Genomic DNA, 22,403 nt, shown 5'->3' on the forward strand with positions numbered 1-22,403 from the left:
TTTTTGAGATGAGGCGACCACATCTGTAAGCAGTATTCAAGATGTGGGTATACCATGGATTTATACAGAGGCAATAAGATAGTCTCTGTCTTATTCTCTATCCCTTTTTAAATGATTCCTAACACTCTGTTTGATTTTTTGACTGCAGCTGCACATTGAGTGGATGTTTTCAGAGAACTATCCACAATGACTCCAAGATCTCTCTCTTGAGTGGTTATAGTTAAATTAGTCCCCATCATTTTGCACGTGTAGTTGGGATTATTTTTAGTGGTCAAAGTTAACTCTACATTTTATTTTAAATCATGATGTCCTCAAAATTAGATCAGCAGCCAACCTATTTCTGTACTAGATCTCAGAGGAGGGGCCAGGCAATTCAAGTGAGAGATACTGTGGAAAGTGGTACAATTGTTTTTGTGGTGTGAATCCTGCCATCTGACTCTGAAGTAGAAGTTGGGAGATAAGGAATGGAAGCAGGTTTCCAGTCCCCTCGCAAGTAACTATTAGCATTCCCTTAGGGATCATGATCAATAGATTGAGAACCACTTTAAATCTTAGAATGAATACTATTTGAGTGGGAAGACTCACCCCAATGCCCACTACTGCAATCCAGTTCTTTCCACAACTTCTAGAACCTACCCTGGGGCTACAAGCAACCTCCTCTATTTTGCATGATAAGCACTGTCCTACCCTGAAGTTGCATCAGAAAATGAAGCAATTGGGAAAGAATATTGTAATATTCTGGGAATATGTCCTGGATTCCTGACCAGGATTTTGGCGCAACCAATTAAGAGTATGCCTGCCACATACCACCAAGGAATCCCTTGCCCAGTTTTACAATGAACCTAGTGCAAGTTTTAACAAGTCCTGTATGAATTCATGTAGAAACTCCTGTTCAGGAAAGTAGCCTTATTCAGGAAAGCATTTAAGAATGTGCTTAAAGTTAGGCATATACTTAAATGTCTTCCAGAATAGAGACAGATTTAAGCACAGTTATGTTTCCCTGAATTGGATCATAGTGCAGACGCAATCACTAAAACTTATATTATGATGTACCTGAGCAGGGCCGGACCACAACATTTTGGCACCTGAGGCGGGGAGCTCAAATGACGCCCCCATGCCTCCTCACTGCACCAGCAGCAGACACAATTTTCTACACTCTGAGTCCTAGTGGCACCCTCCCCACCCCCCCAGTCTGGCACTTGAGGCGGCTGTCTCAGTTTGGCTCATGGTAAGGCCAGCCCGGTTCGTGAGTGTATGAGCTCCCAGTCATCTGGTACACAACATGCAAAGGAGCAATGGTTAGAGGATTTTAGTTACAGCATGGCCCTGTACAAAAGGATTTGCTTAATCTGCCTTACCTGTTGACTATAATTTATCCAAGCTTAGGTGCTTCCTTTTACAATTTTGAGTTCTTCCCCCAAAAGCTATTTGTAACTCGTTTAGATGCAATAAATCTGAATTATTTTTCAAAAGCTATTGTGTTTTGTAGAAGCGTTATTCAATTAAAACACTTTATTTGCCCCACCCTCATTGCACATCAGTGTAATCTCCAGAGTGACTAATTTTTGTCTGACTTGCTCTTAGCTGTTGTTGACTTTTGTGCAATTCATTGCTTTTAGGATCAGACCCAGTAGTGCACCCACATCTCCTACAGACTTCAATTTGAGCTCTGATACAAAGACAGAATACTTGATGATATTATTACTCTTTATAACTGTTGTTATCAATACATCTCTACTCCTTGTGTATTTAGTTACAGTTGCTATATCAATATGTATTTATAATGTTCAGTACCTTTTCTTGAAAGATCTCTAAGTATTTGACAAACATTAATTAACTAAGCCTATACTACCCTGTAAAATGCTGTAGAGTCTTCTTATACCATTCTAAACATCTGTAAAATGAGCACAGAGCTACTATATGAATCAAAGAACAGAATCCAGATATCCTAACTTCCAGACCCCTGATTTAACCACTGAACAATGTTTTTTCCATCCATATATTTTTAGAGTGCCATTACTTGAAAGTGAATTAATAAAGTTTGCCTGTGTATAGACATATAAAAATATGACTATACACATAGGCAAGTGAGGTGCGTCATACCAGATATATTTTCATAAATACAATTTACCTCTCCTGTAAAAAGTCAGAGTGGTATATTATATAAAGTTCTCCGGAATAAATGGTGATATTACCAAGAACACACCTTCCATGATGATGTGGCTCATTTATTTTATGTATTGATATTTTATATTATGGTAATACCCACAATGTGGTAGGTGCTGTCCAAACATATATGACACGAGCCCTGCCTTGAAGAATTGGTATATCTTATTTAAGATTGGAGGGGGTGAATTTTAGTTTACTATGATGAAAAATCACATCTACACGTGAGTAGGGGTGATACTTCCGAGCACTACCTGCTAGTCATGTCATGCCATTTTCAAAGCAATAGTGGCAGAGATTCAAGTTGTTTCAGATTATTGATTCCCACCTTTGTTCTTTATTAAGACCCTGTGCAAAGAGCACCTGCTGATTTCTGATCTGTATGATGGTGCCTATCGCAACATGAGAGTACTGCAATCACAAAATATGTAAAAATAAAAAAGCACATAAATTGAATAAATACAGAACTATGTTTCAGTTTCTACGCATGCATGTTACAGAGAATTAAAAACCATAAACCTTTTCAAACAAATTTGTATTGAAAATATTTATCCTGCTTAGTTACTAAATGTATTAATAATTAGGAGTTTAAAGGCAGGGCCCATGTTAATGCTCAAGAAGAGCTCCTTCCCATGCTGTTAGTAGGAAGCGGTGGTGGTGGTGGTTGTAGAGTAGGGGAGGTTCAACTGCCTCTGCAGCATGATCTGCCCTTTCACAAGACCATCAGAGAACCCTCCAGGGGGTCAGGAACCCATGTGTGGGGAATGAGGTGAAATGGGGGAACAGAGGTTGGTGGACAACATGTATTAACTTCCCTCCAGCAGCCAGCAGCAAATCTGAAAAGTTCACAGTCTGAGGCAGAGTCCTCCACTCTATGGACCTCTTATGTGTAGGGTCAGGGTGCTCCCCAGATGTTGTCAAGTGGGCTCAGGACAAGTGAAAATATAGACGCTAAGGTTCTGTGCATAGATGAGCTTTACCTAGTAAATTCACTTATGTGTGTGATGTTCTCAGAAGAACTGTAAGTCCTGGGTGGCCACTCCCCTGCTAATGCCAGTGGGTAAAGAGACCACCCCCTCCTCCTTTTTTTTTTTTTAACAAGTCAGCAATTTGGCTTCTTCAAGGTGTAGGATAAATCCCACAAGAAAAAAAATCAGTTTCCTTCCTCGGCTGTCACGCCCGGCCTTAGGGCAAGGTGAGCAAGGTGGTTACCTTGGGCCCCATGCCTTCAGGGCCCTACTTTGCACTGAGCCCAAGTACAAGGGGCTGTGGCTGGAGCTGGAACTGGACAAGCTGGTCACCTGCGTCCCCATGGGGCTGCTGCTGCTGCTCGTCTCATTGGCCTTCATGCAGGTGATCTCCATAGGTACCCAGCCAGCCAGCCCAGCCACTGATCCCTCCATCTTGCCCTGTGGGCATCTGGGCTCCTGCCCAGCTGCATTGGTGAGACTGGGAGAGCTGGCTCAGCCCTCATGTGTGTTGACAGCTCTAGGCTGTGTTTGGTCCTAGTGAGCCAGGATGCGGCCCTGAGCCCTTGCCTTTCTCCCTGTCTGCCACAGATTGTGTTTTCACTGTACAGAGGGGAGAGTCACACAGGTCAGCAGAGAATCTGACCTGGCCTATGTGTTGTGGAATATATCCAGCAAGTGACTTGTACTGCCCAGGCTGGACTCTGTAACCCCTCAACTGGGATTGACTTAAACTAGAACATTCATTGGCCGGACACTGCTGTCAGTGTGCCACGATGGGCTCCGCAAACTCTTTGGCCAGGCCTGTCAGCTGCCTTCTACAGGATTTTCCACCGGAAAAAGCACTCTTGCCCAAAGAGACAAACAATAACTTTATATTTCATAGACATAAAGGATAAAACTTTCAAAAACACTTACACCATTTTGGAACCTAAATCCCCTGGACTTCTGAAAATGTTAACTGATTTGTTGTAACTCAGTTCTTTCTCTTGTAAAAACTTTGATTGCTGAAGGCGTGATGTTGGCATACCAGGTGCCAATTCATGCCAAGGCCCAAAACTTTACTGAATAATGACAAATGTATAGCTGGAAATCAATCTGGCCTTTCTGTGGGCTAGTATAGTTAAAAATAGACATCAGCATTACAGGCAGTCCCCGGGTTATGTACAAGATAGGGACTGTAGGTTTGTTCTTAAGTTGAATCTGTATGTAAGTCGGAACTGGCGTCCAGATTCAGCCGCTGCTGAAACTGATCAGTTTCAACAGTGGCTGAATCTGGACGCCAGTTCTGACTTACATACAGATTCAACTTAAGAACCCCAGGCATCCCCAAGTCAGCTGCTGCTGAAACTGATCAGCGGCTGATTCCAGGAAGCCCGGGGCAGGGGCTTCCTGTAGTCAGCCACTGGTCAGTTTCAGCAGCGGCTGACTTGGGAACGCCTGGGGCAGAGCAGCTGGGGTGCTGCTGGGTTGGTCCAGTAGCGCCGCCGCTCCTCGGCGCTACTGGACCAACCCAGCAGCACCCCAGCTGCTCTGCCCCAGGCGTCCTGATTCAGCTGCTGCTGAAACTGACCAGCAGTGGCTGAATCAGGACGCCTGGGGCAGAGCAGCTGGGGTGCTGCCGGGTTGGTCCAGTAGCGCCCAGAGCGGTGCTACGGGACCAACCGGCAGTGCCCCAGCTGCTGTACCACAGGTGTCCGGAGCAAAGCCGCGGAGCACGGGGGCAGCGGGACAGCCCAGATGCACCGTGGCTGTCCTGCTGCCCTCGGGCTCCGTGGCTTTGCTCTGCTTTGCTCCCCGTCCCCCTGGTCTGCAGACCAGGGGGACGGGGAGCAAAGCAGAGCAAAGCCGCGGGCAGCTGACAGCCCAGATGCATCTGGGCTGTCCGCTGCCCGCGTGTTCCGCCGCTTTGCTCCCCGTCCCCCTGGTCTGCAGACCAGGGGGATGGGAGCAAAGCAGAGCAAAGCCGCTGCCCGTGTGTTCCGCTGCTTTGCTCCCCGTCCCCTGGTCTGCTGGAGACCAGAGAGAGGGAAGGCCTCGTTCGTAACTGCGGATCCGACATAAGTCGGATTCGCGTAACTCGGGGACTGCCTGTATAAGAATATGTTCAGTGTTTAGATTTTATGGAATGCTTGTAGGGTGCTTCGTGTATTAATCCTACTTATAGTAGCTGCATTGCATGGTATAAAGTTATATTGAGTGTTTGCATTGTAAACCTATGTAATTGTGTAGCTCACCAAACAGGGGAAAAAAGCATTAATACACATTAAAGGAAAGTGCTTGTCCTGCAGACAAGATGGTCCACTGAAGGCAAATGAAGCATTGGGTACAACGAAAAGACAGACACCTTGTTGACTGCATTCCACACTGCCTCCGGGGAGGGCTAGCCTGTGCATTAACTCATCCCATGTTTGGATTCTGGGTTGAAGGGAATAAAAGTCCTTGACAGGGAGAAACTGGACACAAATTCCTAAACATAAACAAGAGATCGCTATTCTGCTCAGCATGGGTTAGCCCTAAAGGATAGATATTTATATTACCTCTATAAACCAAAATGTAACTCATTTCTATGTGTAGGCATTCTGTTTTAACCTTGCAAAAATCCTCTCCTTTCTTTTTCCTAGTTAGCTAATCTTTAGTTAATTACAGGACTGGGTTCAGGAAGTCTTTAAAGGGTACGTCTAGACTACATGCCTCTGTCGCCAGAGGCATGTAGATTAGGCTACCCGACATAGTAAAATGAAGCGGCGATTTAAATAATCGCCGCTTTATTTAAATTTACATGGCTGCCGCGCTGAGCCGACAAACAGCTGATCAGCTGTTTGTCGGCTCAGCGCGATAGTCTGGACGCGCGGGTGTCGACATCAAAAGTATTTGTCGACCACCCAGGTAAACCTCCTGGGATGTTTACCTGGGTAGTCGACAAATACCTTTGATGTCGACACCCGCGCGTCCAGACTATCGCGCTGAGCCGACAAACAGTTGATCAGCTGTTTGTCGGCTCAGCGCGGCAGCCATGTAAATTTAAATGAAGCGGCGATTATTTAAATCGCCGCTTCATTTTACTATGTCGGGTAGCCTAATCTACATGCCTCTGGCGACAGAGGCATGTAGTCTAGACGTACCCTTTGGTTTGAAATCTGATGGCCTCAGATAAGTGACCAGTCCTTTGTAATGGAAATAATGTGAATATTGTTGTGACTGTTGGTATAAAGTGACCATCTATCATATAGTCCAGGGGTCGGCAAGCTTTTTGAAGTGGCGTGCCAAGATTTAACCCTCCTGCCCTGGGCTGCGCTGCTCTCCTGGGGGCAGTGGGCTATGTCACTGTACGCCCTGTTTCGTCTCCTGCCCTGAGTTCCACTCCAGCTTTTCCTGTGGGGAGTTGAGGAGCTGTGCGCATGTGCTTCCCTGCACTTGGGTGCAGGGTCTGGGTGGGTGGTGGGGTGTAGCAGCAGGCTGAGATTAGGGTGTCTGGCCAGAGGGAGGGGCAGAAGTAAGGTGCGGGTGCAGGGTCTCAGCATGGAAGGGGGTGAGGGTGCAGGGTCTGGGTGGCACTTACTTTTTTTTTTCTAGTGTCTGTAACAGGGTTTATTCATTGTAATAGTCACTATCATGTGGCAGCCAGACACTGCTCAACACACGGAATATGTTAGCGGCCCTTGGGCCAAGTGTGGAATGTATGCCATGCCTTGCCAGGAGTGCAGGGAGGCCGGCCAGTGGATCCAGGCAAGCTGGCTAGGATCTAGCCTGCTGGCACCTGGATGATGGACTCCACTGACCCTATGGGGCTCTCTGGTGGGTGTGGGTGCATGGCATACATGGGAGGTGTGAGGTGGAGGCGGAGCAGTGTGCAGAGCAGTGGGGGGACAGCCATGGCAGCAGTGAGTCCTCCATGGGCAAGATGGTGGCCAGGTCTACCGTACTTTTGCCCCCTGCGCTGCTCTCAGGTTTTCTGTCCCAGGCATGGCTTCCCATTGCTTCATTGGCTGGATTCTGGCCAATGGAGCAGTGGGAAAAGCCTACAGTGCTGGTGCACTGCTTTTTTCCTCCAGCCGGGGGGAGGAGGCAGGGGGAATGCGCATGCATGCATGGAGCTGTATGTGGCTCCAGCTTTTTTCCGATCACACAGTGAGGCTCGGGGCTTTCTCCACTCCCCCACCCTTGCTGCCACTGAAAATCATCTTGTGTGCCACTTATGGCACATGTGCCAGATGCTGCCGACCCTGATATAGTCCATCTTGCCTGGGGAGCAATATAGACTGGAATGCCCCGGAGGACCATCTGTAACTTGATGCTCTTACAGTGGTTTAAGAGTTCACATTTGTTACTGGGTTGGTGAAATCTAGTAACAGAAGATCCAGTTTGTGAGCACTTCAAACAGCATGAAAGAAGGTTGCACATTTATAATGCATAATTGGCCAAAGCTCATTAATAGAAATAAGATCAAGCTTCATTTTGATACTGGTTTGGGTAGAAAAGTAAAAAGCAAAACAAAACAACAAACCATGGTATTTTTCACTAAGCAAAGCATGTCAATTTGTTAGTACTAGAAATCTGCAAAATATTGGCTGGGTCAGTCAAAACTTTCCAAGACAATTTTTTTTTTTTTTTTTTTTTGCAACTTACAAGGTGTAACAGTATGTGTCACATCATTTAATGCAGAGCTATACAAAAACCTTCTGGGATTATTTATAGCTATTACAGCAGTAAGGATATGTCTACACTACAGCACTAATCTGAACTAACTAAGCTAATTCAAATTAGCGCATCTAGACCTAAAAAATAGTTCGAATTAGTGTTTTGCTAATTCGAACTAGCATGTCCACACTTGAGTGGACCCTGAACCGAGGTTAAGGCTGGCCGGAAGCAGTGCCGGCAGGGCATCAGATTAGGACTTAGAGCCTAGAGCTGCTGTCTCAGGCTAGCCGAGGTCTGTGCTTAAAGGGACCCGACCCTCACCCCGGATAGACAGTTCTCAGGGTTCCCCGCTTGCTTGTCTACCTCGATGAGGGACAGCAAAGCAGTCCTGGCTTGGAGTGCCCTGAGTGCCCACACTCGGCACATCACAGCACTCAGCCACCAGCCCGGCTGCACTTGCTGCAGGCTGCCATCTGGGGGAGGGGTCAATCGGGGGGCTGCAGGAGAGCTTCCACCCCGAGGAGCCCGCAGAGCCACCCCAGTCCTCCCCATCAGGGGCTCATACTCCATTCCTCCCTCACCTCCTTCCACTTACCCCTCCCTAGCCCCCCTTCCTGATGTACAAAATAAAGGACACGTGTGTTCAAAAATAGAAACTCTCTTTATTGAACAGAACTCAGGGAGACTGGGAAAATGAGGTGGGAGAGGGGAAGAGAGAGGGTGGAAGAGGGGAGGGCAACTAAAATGATCAGGGGTTTGGAACAGGTCCCATACGAAGAGAGGCTAAAGAGACTGGGACTTTTCAGCTTAGAAAAGAGGAGACTGAGGGGGGATATGATAGAGGTCTATAAAAGCATGAGTGGTGTAGAGAGGGTGCATAAAGAAAAGTTCTTCATTAGTTCCCATAATATAAGGACTAAAGGACACCAAATGAAATGAATGGGTAGCAGGCTTCAAACTAATATGCGAAAGTTCTTCTTCACAAAGCAAGTAGTCAACCTGTGGAACTCCTTGCTGAAAGAGGCTGTGAAGGCTAGAACTAGAACAGAGTTTAAAGAGAAGTGAGATAAAGTCACGGAGGTTGGGTCCATGGAGTGGTATTAGCCAGGGGGTAGAAATGGTGTCCCTGGCCTCTGTTTTGGAAGGCTGGAGATGGATGGCACGAGACAAATGGCTTGGTCTTTGTCTTTGGTCCATCCCCTCCAGGGTCCCTAGTGTTGGCCGCTGTTGGCAGACAGGCTATTGGGCTAGATGGACCTTTGGTCTGACCCAGTACGGCCATTCTAAGCTCAGGGCTCAGGGTCGGGGGGGTCTCACTGGACCACCCTGATTTTCATGCACACCTGCTCCTGGGTGGCCAGGCTGGCAGCTATCCTGCCCTAGACGGCCACTTTCCTGTGCTTAGTGCGGAGGTCGTGGATGAGGTCCACTATGTCCGCACTAGACCAGGCGGGCGTCCGTCTCTTGCGGACCCGGGCAGGCTCCCAGGAGCCGCCAGCCTGGTCCTGGGAAGAGGCGGAGGGCTGGGTGGCAGCGGGTGGCTGGCTCGAACCGTGCCAGGTGCAGGGTCTGCTGGCTGGGTGCTGGCAGGCTTGCACCTGGCACGGGCACCGTAGCCAGCCCGTGCCCCTTTAAGGGCTCCGGAGCCAGGACGGGGGCAGAAGAGTTTCCCTGGTGGTGCCCAGAGTGGCCACCAGGGAAAGCTGGGAAGGGCTAGCCTCCCACTAGTTCAAATTAAGTGGCTACATAGCCCTTAATTCGAACTAGTTAATTTGAACTAGGCGTTAGTCCTCGTGGAATGAGGTTTACCTAGTTCGACTTAAGCGTGCCGCTAGTTCAAATTAAGTTTGAACCAGCGGTTTGCATGTGTAGTGCCTATTAAAGTTAATTTGAACTAACGTCTGTTAGTTCGAATTAACTTTGTAGTGTAGACATACGCTAATATAGTAAAGTTCAACAGCACAAAGATGATGTAAAAATTGCTCTTCCCATCTACCATAGTTTAGTGACACTTCACATCCTTGATAACTGTAGCCCCTATTGAAGTGGAATCTTAAGATTCATACTTCTTTCAAGGATGCTAAGAACCCCAATCTGGAACACTATGAAAGACACAAAAGGAAGGACACAAAGAAAATGTTGTTAGAGGAAGCATAAAATAATGAGAATCCAAATACCATCTTCTATATTGTTAACTACATCATTATTTCTACTGTAAATCTCTTACATTGACTAGTGAATAAGGGAAGGCAACACTGTATGGAGGAGGAAGGTGATTCTCACTCTAAAAGGAGGGAGCTTTCTGATAAGATAAAGGCTGAAAAGATATGGCACAGTCCATTTTTCTTTTGGGACATCAATAAAGCAAGTTAGTGAGAACTGTCCTGGAAGTTACAGATTGGTTCCTTTCAATTCCTGGATTTGAAGATGAGACTTTCCAAATCCCAAGCTATCTGACTTCCAGCTTCCCAACAGTATATGCATTGGCATCTTTGTTTACAAGTTAAGGTAAAAGACAACAAGGACTGCCTTTCAAGGAAACACTCCTAGCATTTATTTTAATGACAAGAGTCCTGTTATTAGCTGGGAAGAGTGGTACTTATGGATTTCACACTAGCTAAAACTTTCCGTAAGTGCTCTTCAGTCTCCTTTCATGTGCATTTCATTCAAGGACATATCTTCCTGATTCTCTCCCTCTCCTTCCCCCTCCCCACGATTGGAGACTTGACAACAGGAGAACAGCTATAAATGTGAGGGTACAGTATATCATGAAAGAAAATGTGGAGAATATGTCCTCTACCAAAATACCCCTTGGTGTAAGAAAAAAAGACAAAATGCTTAGAAGAGAACTCCCTTGGATTAATTCCACAAAGGAGTCAAAAACAAAACAAAACAAAAATGAGCTGTACATGTTCCTAAGGCATCAGATCTGGCAGAAAGTTGAAAGGTTATGTTTGTGAAATAGCAGCTGCTTTCCTGCCATTTGATTCAGGTTTCTGCATTGCAAAGTCTCCAAACCGAAAGACAAATCTGACAATATGCTAATCTTCCAATAAAAAAATGTGACTTCTGAACCCTTATCTGTTGAAGAGCTGACAGTGAAGTTCAGAGACGGTTGTCTAACCAGACAAAACGATAGAGAAAATATGCCTTCAAACAAGATCATAAATCTTGAATAGTGCAGGGGAACAAATGTAAAGGGAACGATTTACCACTAATACCATTTACTAGCCTCACTTTCCTTGTCTCTCGTCTACCTCACCCCCAGCCCCATCACACATACAAGGACGGACGATGCACCCTGTCAAACCAATAACATAAAAGCAACGTTAGGGGAGAAAAAAGTGACAATATATCGTGTATTAAGATCAGATATTATTTCCTTCACATCCTGGGAGAAGGCAGAATACAAATATAGTGTAACTTGAATACAACCGTATACACACACACATACACACAAAAAGTTTGCATATTGCACAGGGCGCTTGAAGATCATAAATCTATGCATGAGAAAGATGTAGTGGAAATTTTGGGGGGGATTAGAGTTTATTTTTGTCATCTCTGTGAGACAGCTACTCATTCATCCAGATCACAGCTAAGAAAAAAGCTGGTCACAGAAATTAGCAGTTTCAGCTCAGCAGCAAAGTCGCCAGCCTGTGAAGGCAGAGAGAAATTGACTAATTAGCAATGCGCACTAAAACTTGACGGTTCTTTATAGAGAGAGAGGGAGAGAGGGAGGGAGGCAGAGGAGGGGGGGGCTAGCTTTTTCCCCTTCTTTCTTCCAAAGATGTTTGAAATCGCAGTCATTTACGCTCGACAATTTTTACAATAGCCTTGAGCCATAATTTTGCGAGTCTCTCCAGCATCCATCCCCCTGTATGGTCTCTCTCCACTGGCCATGCACGACCGTTTCTCTCCCCAACCGTGGATTTCCTATTACTCTCGTTACGACTCACTGAGCCCCAGGCCCAAGGATAATGATGTGTTGTTTCTTGGTAGCATAATTTGTCACACGTACATTTTTTCTTCTTCTTCTCTTGCAGAAAGCTCTGCGCGCTCTCTCTCTCTCTCTTTCTCTCTCCTTCTCCCTCTCCTACATTTTCTTGCTGTTGCTAATTCATGGTGATCAAATGATGTACGACAAAATAAATTGTAAAGAGTGACTGCTCCGAGTTGGGAAGCAGAAGGTTGTGGGTTTTTTGGTTTTTTTTTTTTTTTTTTTTTTTTTTTTTGAAGGAGCGATCAAACCTTTAAAAAGGAAGGACAATTGATTTTTGGGGGGGAGCTTAAGTGAACCTTTACTTTGGCCGCTGGTTGTGGAGCAGGTAAGTTTCTGGCCTTGTGTCTAGCCGTCTGTGTGTATTTTCTTGTGTCTTCTGGTTTGTTTGTTGTTGGGGAAGAGCGGGGTGTTTGTGTGTGTGCTGCCGGGGGGGAGTTGTGTAACAAACGCCTTTGGAGAATAAACTCCAATTGCAAGAAATGGGCAAAGGAGGAAGAAAGCAGGGGAGGGAGGGAGGAGGAGAGAGAGAGTGTGTGTGTGGTTGGGGGGCGGGAGGGACTGACCGGGTCCACTTAAAGGGAGAGGCTCGTGGAGATTTCTTAAGCCCGGGCTGGAGCTGCAAAGCCGGGGAGGCGGAGGTTGGGGGCAGCCGGCGCGGGGCAGGAGGGAAAGTGGCTCCCGCCCGGGAATCAGGACAATCGAAGGGAAGCAAGTGCTCGGGAGGAGTGAGCGGCCGCGCTGCAATGGAAGGAGCCGGGCCCTGGAGGGTCCCGCCGAGGAGGGGGAAGAGCAGTGGCGGGCTCCGCTCGCTCGGAGGCGGGATGTGGCCAGCCCGGGGCCCCTTCTCGCCAGCCCTGGAAGGTGCCGTGTGTCAGGGCTGTCTGCGGGGGGGCGGCAGGGCAGAGGCCAGGGCGCCCCCCCCCCCCCCCAACTTGAACTTCCCGCAGTTCGGGGAGTTAAAAGCGGCTCCCGCCCGGAGGCGAAGAGCAGGACAAGCCGCGGCTGCGCCCCCCCCCCCCCCCCAGCCTCCTGCACCAACCCAGCGCCCGGCTGCTGCCAACTCGGGCAAAGCCGCGCCAGGGGAGCGGTGGCGCGAGGCTGGGCCCCCACCCGGCCCCACACACAGACACACACAGGCGCGCGCGGGCTGCAGCGCTAAGCGGAGCCCGGCGCGGTAGAGCGGCGAGCAGCGGAGGGGAGGGCGAGCAACAGGCTGGGCGGGGGACCCGCCGACGCTGTGTCTGCCGCGCTAGAGGGGGGGGCGGGTTTTTCCCCCTCCGCCTGCCCCTCGCTAGTTTCTCGGGGTACGGCAGAGTTTGCAGGTTTGCAAACAGCCCCCAACTCCTCCTCGCTCCTCCCCTGGAAACAAGCTCCATTTGCACACACACAAACCGGGAGGGAGGGGGAGCGGGAAGAGGGTTTCCAAGCCGCGCGCCGTCCCTGCCCCTCTTCTTCCTTCTGCTCCTCGTTACACACGCCCTGTGCATGGAGGACAAAGCCCCCGCGCCACGCACCGGCCCCAGGAGCTTGTGCCGCCTCGAGCCCCCAGGAGCACCCGGCGCCGGCTTGCTGCCGTGCATGGCTTTAGGGCCGTTGCTCTGGGGAGGGGGCGGCTGAGTGGAGAAGCTCTCGCGTGGCAAACATGAGTGCGCCAGGCCTGCTGTAAAGCTCTGTATTTGTTGTTGTCCCCTTCCCCCTACCCACCCCCCCCACCGCCCCCTTTGCCCAGGTTGGAGGAGGGTTTAAAGGCAGGTGCGTTGAGGCCGCTCGCCATGTCCAGATCCGGGGACAGGACCTCCACCTTCGACCCCAGCCACAGCGACAACCTGCTGCATGGCCTCAACCTGCTGTGGAGGAAGCAGCTCTTCTGCGACGTGACCCTGACGGCCCAGGGCCAGCAGTTCCACTGCCACAAGGCCGTGCTGGCCTCCTGCTCCCAGTACTTCCGATCCCTCTTCTCCAGCACTGGCGGCGGCGGCCACCCCCAACCCCTGGCGCTGGGACCGAGCGCGCAGGACGGGCTGGGCCTGGGCGCACCCCCCAAGGAGCAGCAGCAGGAGGAGCCGGGCACCCCTTCTTCCTCCCCCGAGGACAAGCTCCTGGCCAGCCCCAGGGCCATCAACAACCTGGTGTTGCAAGGCTGCTCGTCCATCGGGCTGCGCCTGGTGCTGGAGTACCTGTACACGGCCAACGTGACCCTGTCCCTGGACACTGTGGAGGAGGTGCTGTCGGTCAGCAAGATCCTGCACATCCCGCAGGTCACCAAGCTGTGCGTGCAGTTCCTCAACGACCAGATCTCGGTGCAGAACTACAAGCAGGTGTGCAAGATCGCCGCCCTGCACGGCCTGGAGGAGACCAAGAAACTGGCCAACAAGTACCTGGTGGAGGACGTGCTGCTGCTCAACTTCGAGGAGATGCGCGCCCTGCTTGACTCGCTGCCTCCCCCAGTGGAGTCGGAGCTGGCGCTTTTCCAAATGTCCGTGCTCTGGCTGGAGCACGACCGGGAGACCCGCATGCAGTATGCCCCGGACCTCATGAAGCGCCTCCGCTTCGCCCTCATCCCGGCCCCGGAGCTGGTAGAGCGGGTCCAGTCGGTGGATTTCATGCGCACCGACCCCGTCTGCCAGAAGCTGCTGCTGGACGCCATGAACTACCACCTGATGCCCTTCAGGCAACACTGCAGGCAGAGCCTGGCCAGCAGGTAAGGGGGGAAGCTAGATGGAAGGCAGTGGCTGGCAGGTGGGAGGGGTAGGGGGGATTCAGCCACAAACTTAGTGATTTTCAGCAAATGCCTGGAGATATAAAAGTTGAGTTCAGCTTGACAAGATCCAACAAAGAAAGAGGTGGGATGAGGGGCATACAGAAGGGAGGGGGGGGTCTCCCTCTCGCCCACCCACTCACACTACGGGGGGCACAAAACCACAACTATCGGCTATAAAACCCACAAATGGCATCAGAGAAATACCACGTGTATTGCACCAGAAAAGAGCATTGACCCATTAGTTATGGGGATCCGGACGGTCAGTGTGATATGGAATGATTGTGCTGGTTAACTAACATTTCTAGAAGGTTTTTGCTATAGCACTTTTTGTAACGTTTTAACCTACCTTCGTCTCCGGGAAAGGACTTTTGATAATTGTCACATCTCTTCAGTGTCATCTTGTTTAGTAGGAACTAGACAAGGATGGAAATGAGGGATTGCCGTACTACTTTCCTTCCCCAGCCCTGCCAAACAAACTTTGTGTGTTCCCTCCCCTTTTCTCAGTGATCGGAGAAGTGGCTGACGCAGATCTGTCTCATATGTGAGACTTTTTTTGTCTTTTAAAATCTCTCATTAGTTTATTAAGCTAGGACACTTTTGATGGAAAAGTGACTTGGGAGCAGTAATTTCCCACTACATGCCACTGTCAGTGGTGAGTGCTCGAAATACGGCAAAGTGGGAAAGACCCGCCTAGACTGTTCTCTAGACACTGTAACACCGTATAGTTTGGTAAATGCTTAGTTATCCATTTACACAACGTTTTAGAAGTGTGTATTGCAAACCAAATTACGATTTAGCTGCCTCTTAAAATATAATGTGAGAAGAAGATTGTATGGGCAAACAGGCATGGTTTACTAGCATCAGTTTTAAATCTCATTATGAGCTCCCTGGGCTGTTTGCTTAGGGAGATGGTATCTTGTCAGCTTCCCATCTTTCTATTGTGGTAATCAACACCACTCCATAAGATATCATGCCTAATCCATAACATTAAAATGTACATCTTAGATTTGACAGTGCATGTAAAGGCTCATGACTTGAGAACCTGTTGTAATTAATATAGGCCACCCCCCATTCTCTCACTTTAGAAAGGCAATGTATCTGTCACAATACTTTTAAAACTATAATACATATGTAAATCCCATTTATTGATTTTGTACAACTAATTGCATTCATAGGTGTTTTGATATTTTTGTGGTTCAGATACAATGTGAGGTTAGTGTCATGAGATGAAAGCACTGAATATAGTTTAATTGGTAGTTTGTAAATTCAAAGGCTAGTTGAAGGGTTTTAGTTTTCTGCCCTTACAATAGGGGTATACTTCATTTTGTTCAAAGAATGTAATAAAATAAAACAAATATGGTGACAGTATTATAAAAATCAAAGCATATTGAGAAGATTTTGGTCTGTACTTTAATTAATATCAAGTAGGCTATTAATAGGAAAGAGTGGTATAATGCTAAGATTTTAAACAATGTAAAATATTTTTTGAAAATCTAATTTTAATATGTACCCAGATGATTTAGCTGTAAAAACACTGTAAGTGCCTTCTTTTATTATATTTATTTGTCCATATAGGATTTTGTTTGCACCCATTACCAAAGTCTATAAATTATTTCCATTGCAAGATACTGTAATAAAAATGAATACAAACATTTGCAGCAAAAAAGTATTTCTGAGGCCTATTGTATCTGGTAAATATTCTTAGATTTCAACATTCAGAACAGTTGACTTTCAAAATGCAAAATCCCCTACCTGTTTTAGTCTAGATTCCGCACACCTCCTGGGGCATGCTGGGGCTCTTGTCCTGGTGGATTGCTGAGATACCAGGCTGTTTGGTTCAGTGAAGGTACCTTCCAGCTTCACTGGTCCATATCATTTGAAGGATATGTAGTGGTGTTCTGACCACTGAATGCTTACAAGTGTCATGGATGCTGTAAGAATCTGATACTCCTGCTGCTAGAAGCCGTCTTTAAGCAGGAAAGTACACAAAGTAACAGACTTAAATTGGCTCGTAAATGGCAGTTATTTAATTGGCTGAGGGAGACTATAAAATCATATTTTTTGTTTATAATAGGCCTGGATATTATGGATAATATTTCAGACATCTGTTTATAACTTTAAAAGGTGAATAATATGCTGTCACCTTCTCATCTTTAGCATACGTTTAGACACAGTGTTGTAACTAGCTTCAGTTTTGTTTTGAGCATCACAACCTTCCATAAAGTGTTAAAACATTAACAGTACCAAACAGACTAGGATACAGAATATATTTTGTGTATTTTCACATTTGGGATTGGATTGCTAATGCTCATTCAAGATCCATTGTTGTGTCTTGATGATCTTAAGGTCGCATCATTGTTCCATTAGATTGTACTAATCTGCACATGCTTTTAAAAATCCAGATCACTCTCTCCTAGCTATACTGGCTCTGAAGTTCTGATAAGAGTAAAAACTTATCTATTTCCTTTACTGACTAAAGTACACTCATAATGTATACAAAGCACTGGTGTATTGAGTAAGAAATACTGTTTTACATTTTGAAATGAAAGAAACAAACAATAATAAACATATACCTATCTGGACAAGCTTTTGCAGTATGATATATGTAGTTTTCCTAAAATTATGATCTCTGATTAAAATAACATTTTACTGAATGTTAAACCTAAGAGAAAAGATATTACAACATTTTCTGGAATTATAAATTTGAAAAATAATATCTAAAAAGTACTGAATAGTAAAATAAATGAATAAAAATGTGTAGGATTTTGAAAGATCACTATTGGTTTCCTGGGAGCAATATTAACCTTAATAGATTAGAACTTCAAAAAAAATTGATGAAAGGTTATTCAGAAAGGATTCATGAGTCTTTTAGAAAGGTAAGTTACTCTCTGTTTACATTAAAGTTTTTAATCACTGAAAAGTAAATAGTATACTTCTGGTCTACACTAGGGGATAAATTCGAATTAAGATACGCAGCTTAACCTAACAATTAATGTAGCTAAAGTCAAAGTATCTTAACTCATATTTTGGTGCTGTGCACACTGCGAAGGGAGCGCACTCTCCCTTCGACTTCCCTTACTCCTCATAGAAGCAGGACTACCGGCATCAACAGGAATGCCCTCTCAGTTCAAATTGGCATGTCTTCACTAGGCCTAGTAATTTGAACCCTGGAAGAGCGACTGTGTGTGTGTGGTTCAGTCTTCTCTGTAGTGTAGACAGGGCTATAGTGACAGAAATATCTGCTTGGTAAGTGTAGAAGAAATTGGGAAGATCACACACACTAAAACTTCGCTTGATAACTTTCTTCCTTATTTAAAACACCTTTGTCTATATTGCACTATTTGAAAATTGTAGCATACAAGTACTTTGGGATTTCACCTAGTCACATTTCTTAAATTCTCACCAAATAGAGTAAATATCAGAAAGCATAACATATGGTTGTTCTACTCCAAAAAGTAACTATATAAAAACGGTATAATCTAATTGACCTGTGCCATGTATGTATTCTGAGTCATATCTATTTACTGCCTAAAATAAGTTTTCATTCTTGTCAGCCTTGTAGAGCCAATATAGCTATGGGAGAGGGAGCTGGATTTTATTCTTGCTCATGGAGAATGAACAGAATTATTTACTGAATTCCAAATGCAAAATCTCCGTGTTGCTAATGCATGAGCTAGAAAGAGTCTAGTTTGACTTCCATGTTGGATTTTCAGGAGTCTCGATAAAACAAAACAGATTTCCATGTGCCTATTTGTACTATCAATATATTTTTTAGTTAGTCTCACTGCACCATAGTTTGAAATAAGATACGTAATTTGAGCTATGCAAATTGCAGATCTTATTTTGATCTTATTTCAAAATAGCTTAAATTTCAAAATAACCCACCATTCTGAAATGCCCCTTACTCCTCATGGAACAAGGTTTACAGGGATGTCAGAATAGCAAGCTCAAAATAATGGGCTTAATGTTAAGATGGGGATAGCTATTTTGGGATACTCTGGTATCCTGAAATAGCATCGCAGTATAGACATAGCCAAAGAGCATGTCTACACTGGGGAGTTATTTCAAAATAACTCCCCTTATTTTGAAATAACAAGCAGAGTGTCCACACTACCAAGTATGTTATTTCAAAATAATGGGCTTGTTATTTCAAAATAACTCCTGCTTGTGAAGAAGCTTATTTTGAAATAGTCATTTCAGGAGTTATTATTTTGAAATAACTTATTTCAGAATAATCTGGTAGTGTACACATAACCAAAAGTGCTAAAGGACCATTGTTGTTTTTTAAAATTTCCACTTATATACCAAGTAGATTGTTTCTGGGAGCCACAGAGACAAACATGAAATCCCATAGGGGCTTTTTTGCACTTACCTTTTGGATGCAAATAAACTGTAATTTTAAAAGAAAGTTGAAGAGAAATATTCCCATTAAACTCTGGGGCTGTGTCTACATTGGCCCCTATACCGTAATAGGGATGCTAATATAGCACTTTGGAATAGGCAAATCCGCGGGGTATTTAAAAATCCCCTGCGGTATTTGCATTTTCATGGCTGCCGCTTTTTTCCGGCTTGTAGATAACCTGGAGAAATGCACCAGTCTGGACGCGATCCTCCGGAAAATAAGCTCTTTTCCAGAGGATCTCTTATTCCTACTTTCAATTTAAATCCCCCGCAGATTTGCCTATTCCAAAGTGCTACATTAGCATCCCTATTACGGAATAGGGGCCAATGTAGACGTAGCCTGGTAGAGGCTTGATCCTGGAAAGTGCTAAACAATCAGGCTCTGATTCAGCAGCGCATTTAAGCGCATGTTTCACTTTATTCTGATATCCCTTTTACTGATTTTGCATTAGGCACTTCTTTGGCTTCAGTGGACTTGCTCCTGTTACAGGCCCTGGTTCAGTAGGCCCCAGTAGGATTGCTCACATGCTTAAAGTTAGTTGCATAGGAGAATTTCTGTGTCTACTGAAGTCAATGGAAGTTTCACCATTGGGTTTTTTTTTGCTGAATTAGGGCCTCTGACATTAGTGAGAGCAGAATTGGGCAACTCCAGTGGGACTTTTACTTAAATAGTAGGTCTGAAAATTCTTCAGAGGGATCTTTGTGACACAGATAAGATTATGTACTTCACAAGTGATATCCAGTTTTGAGGCCCAACTATAGCGTGAGTAAGGAGAAGCATCTCATCTCCTATAGCATCCCACAGTTTGTTTTGAAAGTCTCCAGTGTGGGGAACATCAACGAAGAATAGGCAATTTCTTTTAAAAGAGCACTTTTGTGAATTTCTGCTCAAGAGAATTTTTAACCATATCAAGAGAATCTTCTGCTTGAGAGTTTTTCACCATGTCCTCTGACTCCATTTTTTAGCAGAAAAATAAAATCTCTCCCTGGGAGGGAGTTAATGGCGGGTGGACATTTCTTTGCAGGGATACTTCTCGGTCATTCAGTTTGGAACGGGCTGGATTTGCTCCTACCCTCTATCACAAAACCTGGTTTGGGGCCTGCTCACAAACTGAAATCTTCATGGAACAAGACGACACAGGCAGTATTATCTTTTACCTGTTAGTACTATGGAGTTGGAGATGTGCATATCCCTCAGCCATACTGATGTTCTTAGTGGGATGTCTCCCAATCCATTCTTCTGCTGCCCCTTTCCCCCGTAGACATCCCAATCCCATAGAGAGCATAGGTAAGATGATGGAAGGAGGATAGTCTCATGCAAGTGTGTCCATCTGCATCTGGATCTTGAAGGCAGCAAAGTTCCTCAATGCAGGAAGGAGAACTCTGAAATTCTGAATCTGTAATTACAGGCTATTGTAAATGAAAGCTTTGTCTCAGTAGAATCATTCAATTCCATATTCAAGAGAATGAAAGTCAACTTGGATATTACAAAAAGCCGAAGACAGAAAATAAAATGAACAGCTAATATTTTTTTCCCCAGGAAAAAAATCTAAGTTCTGTTAAATACACAATCCCTGTAAAAACAAGGTCACTATTTGATAGTTCAGGTAAGTATTAAAAATGCAGAGAAGTCCCTCTCTATTTCAAAAATTGAATGCAGCAGCACCCTTGGCAAAGGGCATGATTATTTTTGCACAGCAATCTGTCTTCCCAAAAGAAGAAACATATATGAAGTCAGTGGGAATCCTTAGGTGAAATTTTGGGCAGAATTCCTCTGTAAAGCTGGGTTGGGAATTTTTCAGCAAAATATTTTTTCCAATTACAAAATGCTAATTTGTTGAAAACAAATCTTCTTGCAGGAATGGGTTCATTTCAATTAATTTCTCCACTCAATAATCCACTTCATTTAAGTCCATTCCATTTAAAATCAAAATTTTCAATACAAAATGTTTTGATATTCTCAAAGATTTCAAAATGATCAATGTTTAAATTGACCTGAACCAATTTTTTATTATTATTTATGGTTCACTAACTTTTGAGTTTGACTTTTTGTCCCTATTCAGGGTGAGAAAAAATTTGAAATCTCTCTGGAAGCCCGTTTCACATCTAGCTCGACTCATCACGGGCTTTGGCCAACCAGCTCCTACTTAGTGTAACAACATAAAATATGCAAAAGTTTCAAAGGACAGGAAGTTAAAATCTATCTTCCAAAACACTTCTTGGCATCATTTTTCATACTTGAGATAATCACTGGCTCCCAGAAACTTCCCTTAGGACCATGGCACCCAGTACTGTTGCTAGCAGATATCTCCTGCTGTGTCCTTGGAAGGCAGGCAGCCAACTTTGAAGAAATATTATCACCTGCCAAGTTTGAAGGAAGCAGACTGTTCTGGGAGAAGTGGGGGAAAATAGAAACTGATGCAGCAGGCAAAAATATATAAATAAATAAAAATAATGCCTTTGTCTTCAGAAACCTGAGAGGAAAAGAAGATAACCAACCTTAACAAAGGATCAGACAGGCCTTTTAGAACTCCTGTGGGCCTCAGGGAGACATTTTAGAAAAATCTCAGGATACAACAGAAACAAATGTAGAAACAGAGGCAATGGAGGAGACAAATCAAGTCAAGATCACTTCTACTCAGATAACAGCAGCAATTCTCACTTCCTAAGCCCAGGGTCCTAATGAAAGGAACCACAGATAGCAAAAAAGAATAAATTAAGATAGAGTGCTCCATACAATCACATCGAATTACAAACCAGGCTGTAGGCAATCTTACCTAATGGTCAGGGAAGGAGTCTGGCCTGGTGGAACAGATCTAATGACCAGAGTTGAAATCAGGAGCTGATTTACTTAGTTAGGATTGGGGTTGCCAGGTGTCCGGAATTCAGTATTTGAGCTTTCTGTTTGGGAAACAAATTGAGAAAATATAAATAAATGTCCAGTATTTTCTAAATAAGATGTAATGTAGACTGTGATGTAATGTCAAGTGTGTCTGGTATTTTTGTTGAAACCATCTGGCAGTCCTAGTTTGGATGTGAACCATTGTCAAGAGCCAGTAATAAGTAGTCAAGCATCAGAGCCAGATTATTATTTGGAGTAGGGACAGGAGCAGAAATCTAAAAGTCTGAGCTGGGGGGAGAAAACCAGGGATGAATCTAGGAATACAGAACAAGAGGCAGGAACAATGAAAAAACTGAGAGCAATAAGCAGGTGCAGAAATTTAGCTGCAGGCATGGAGCACTATTAAGATGCCAGGGACCCACCCCTGCTTCAGGGTTTAAAGCATTAAACTGGGTCTAGATTCAGCTGTGGGGACCCTGACACATTGTAATCAAGCAAAGGCCCAAATCATCAGGAAACTTAATAACATTCATTGACCTTTCGAAGGTCTACATGCCAATTAGACTGGCACAGAAGTTTCTGTTATTCACTTTACAAAGCTAAACATTGTGGCTACGTCTAGAC

At 45.2% G+C, this 22,403-nt stretch overlaps 1 protein-coding gene across 2 annotated transcripts in view; it reads left to right on the forward strand.

Moving 5' to 3' along the window:
* The first annotated feature begins 11,773 nt into the window (after nucleotides 1-11,773).
* KLHL14 (kelch like family member 14) overlaps nucleotides 11,774-22,403 on the forward strand; it is a 94,780-nt gene continuing 84,150 nt past the window's right edge. Inside the window, exons 1-2 of one of the 2 annotated variants that reach the window (XM_006113619.4) lie at nucleotides 11,774-12,100; nucleotides 13,505-14,476. In XM_006113619.4, the coding sequence (XP_006113681.2) occupies nucleotides 13,548-14,476 (929 nt within the window). In that variant the 5' untranslated portion in view covers nucleotides 11,774-12,100; nucleotides 13,505-13,547. Of the gene's footprint in view, nucleotides 12,101-12,320; nucleotides 12,637-13,504; nucleotides 14,477-22,403 lie in introns of those variants that run through there. The other variant, XM_075920759.1, reaches the window with a different exon arrangement.

This window comes from Pelodiscus sinensis, chromosome 2, assembly GCF_049634645.1.
Source record: "Pelodiscus sinensis isolate JC-2024 chromosome 2, ASM4963464v1, whole genome shotgun sequence".
Taxonomy (NCBI): Eukaryota; Metazoa; Chordata; order Testudines; family Trionychidae; genus Pelodiscus; species Pelodiscus sinensis.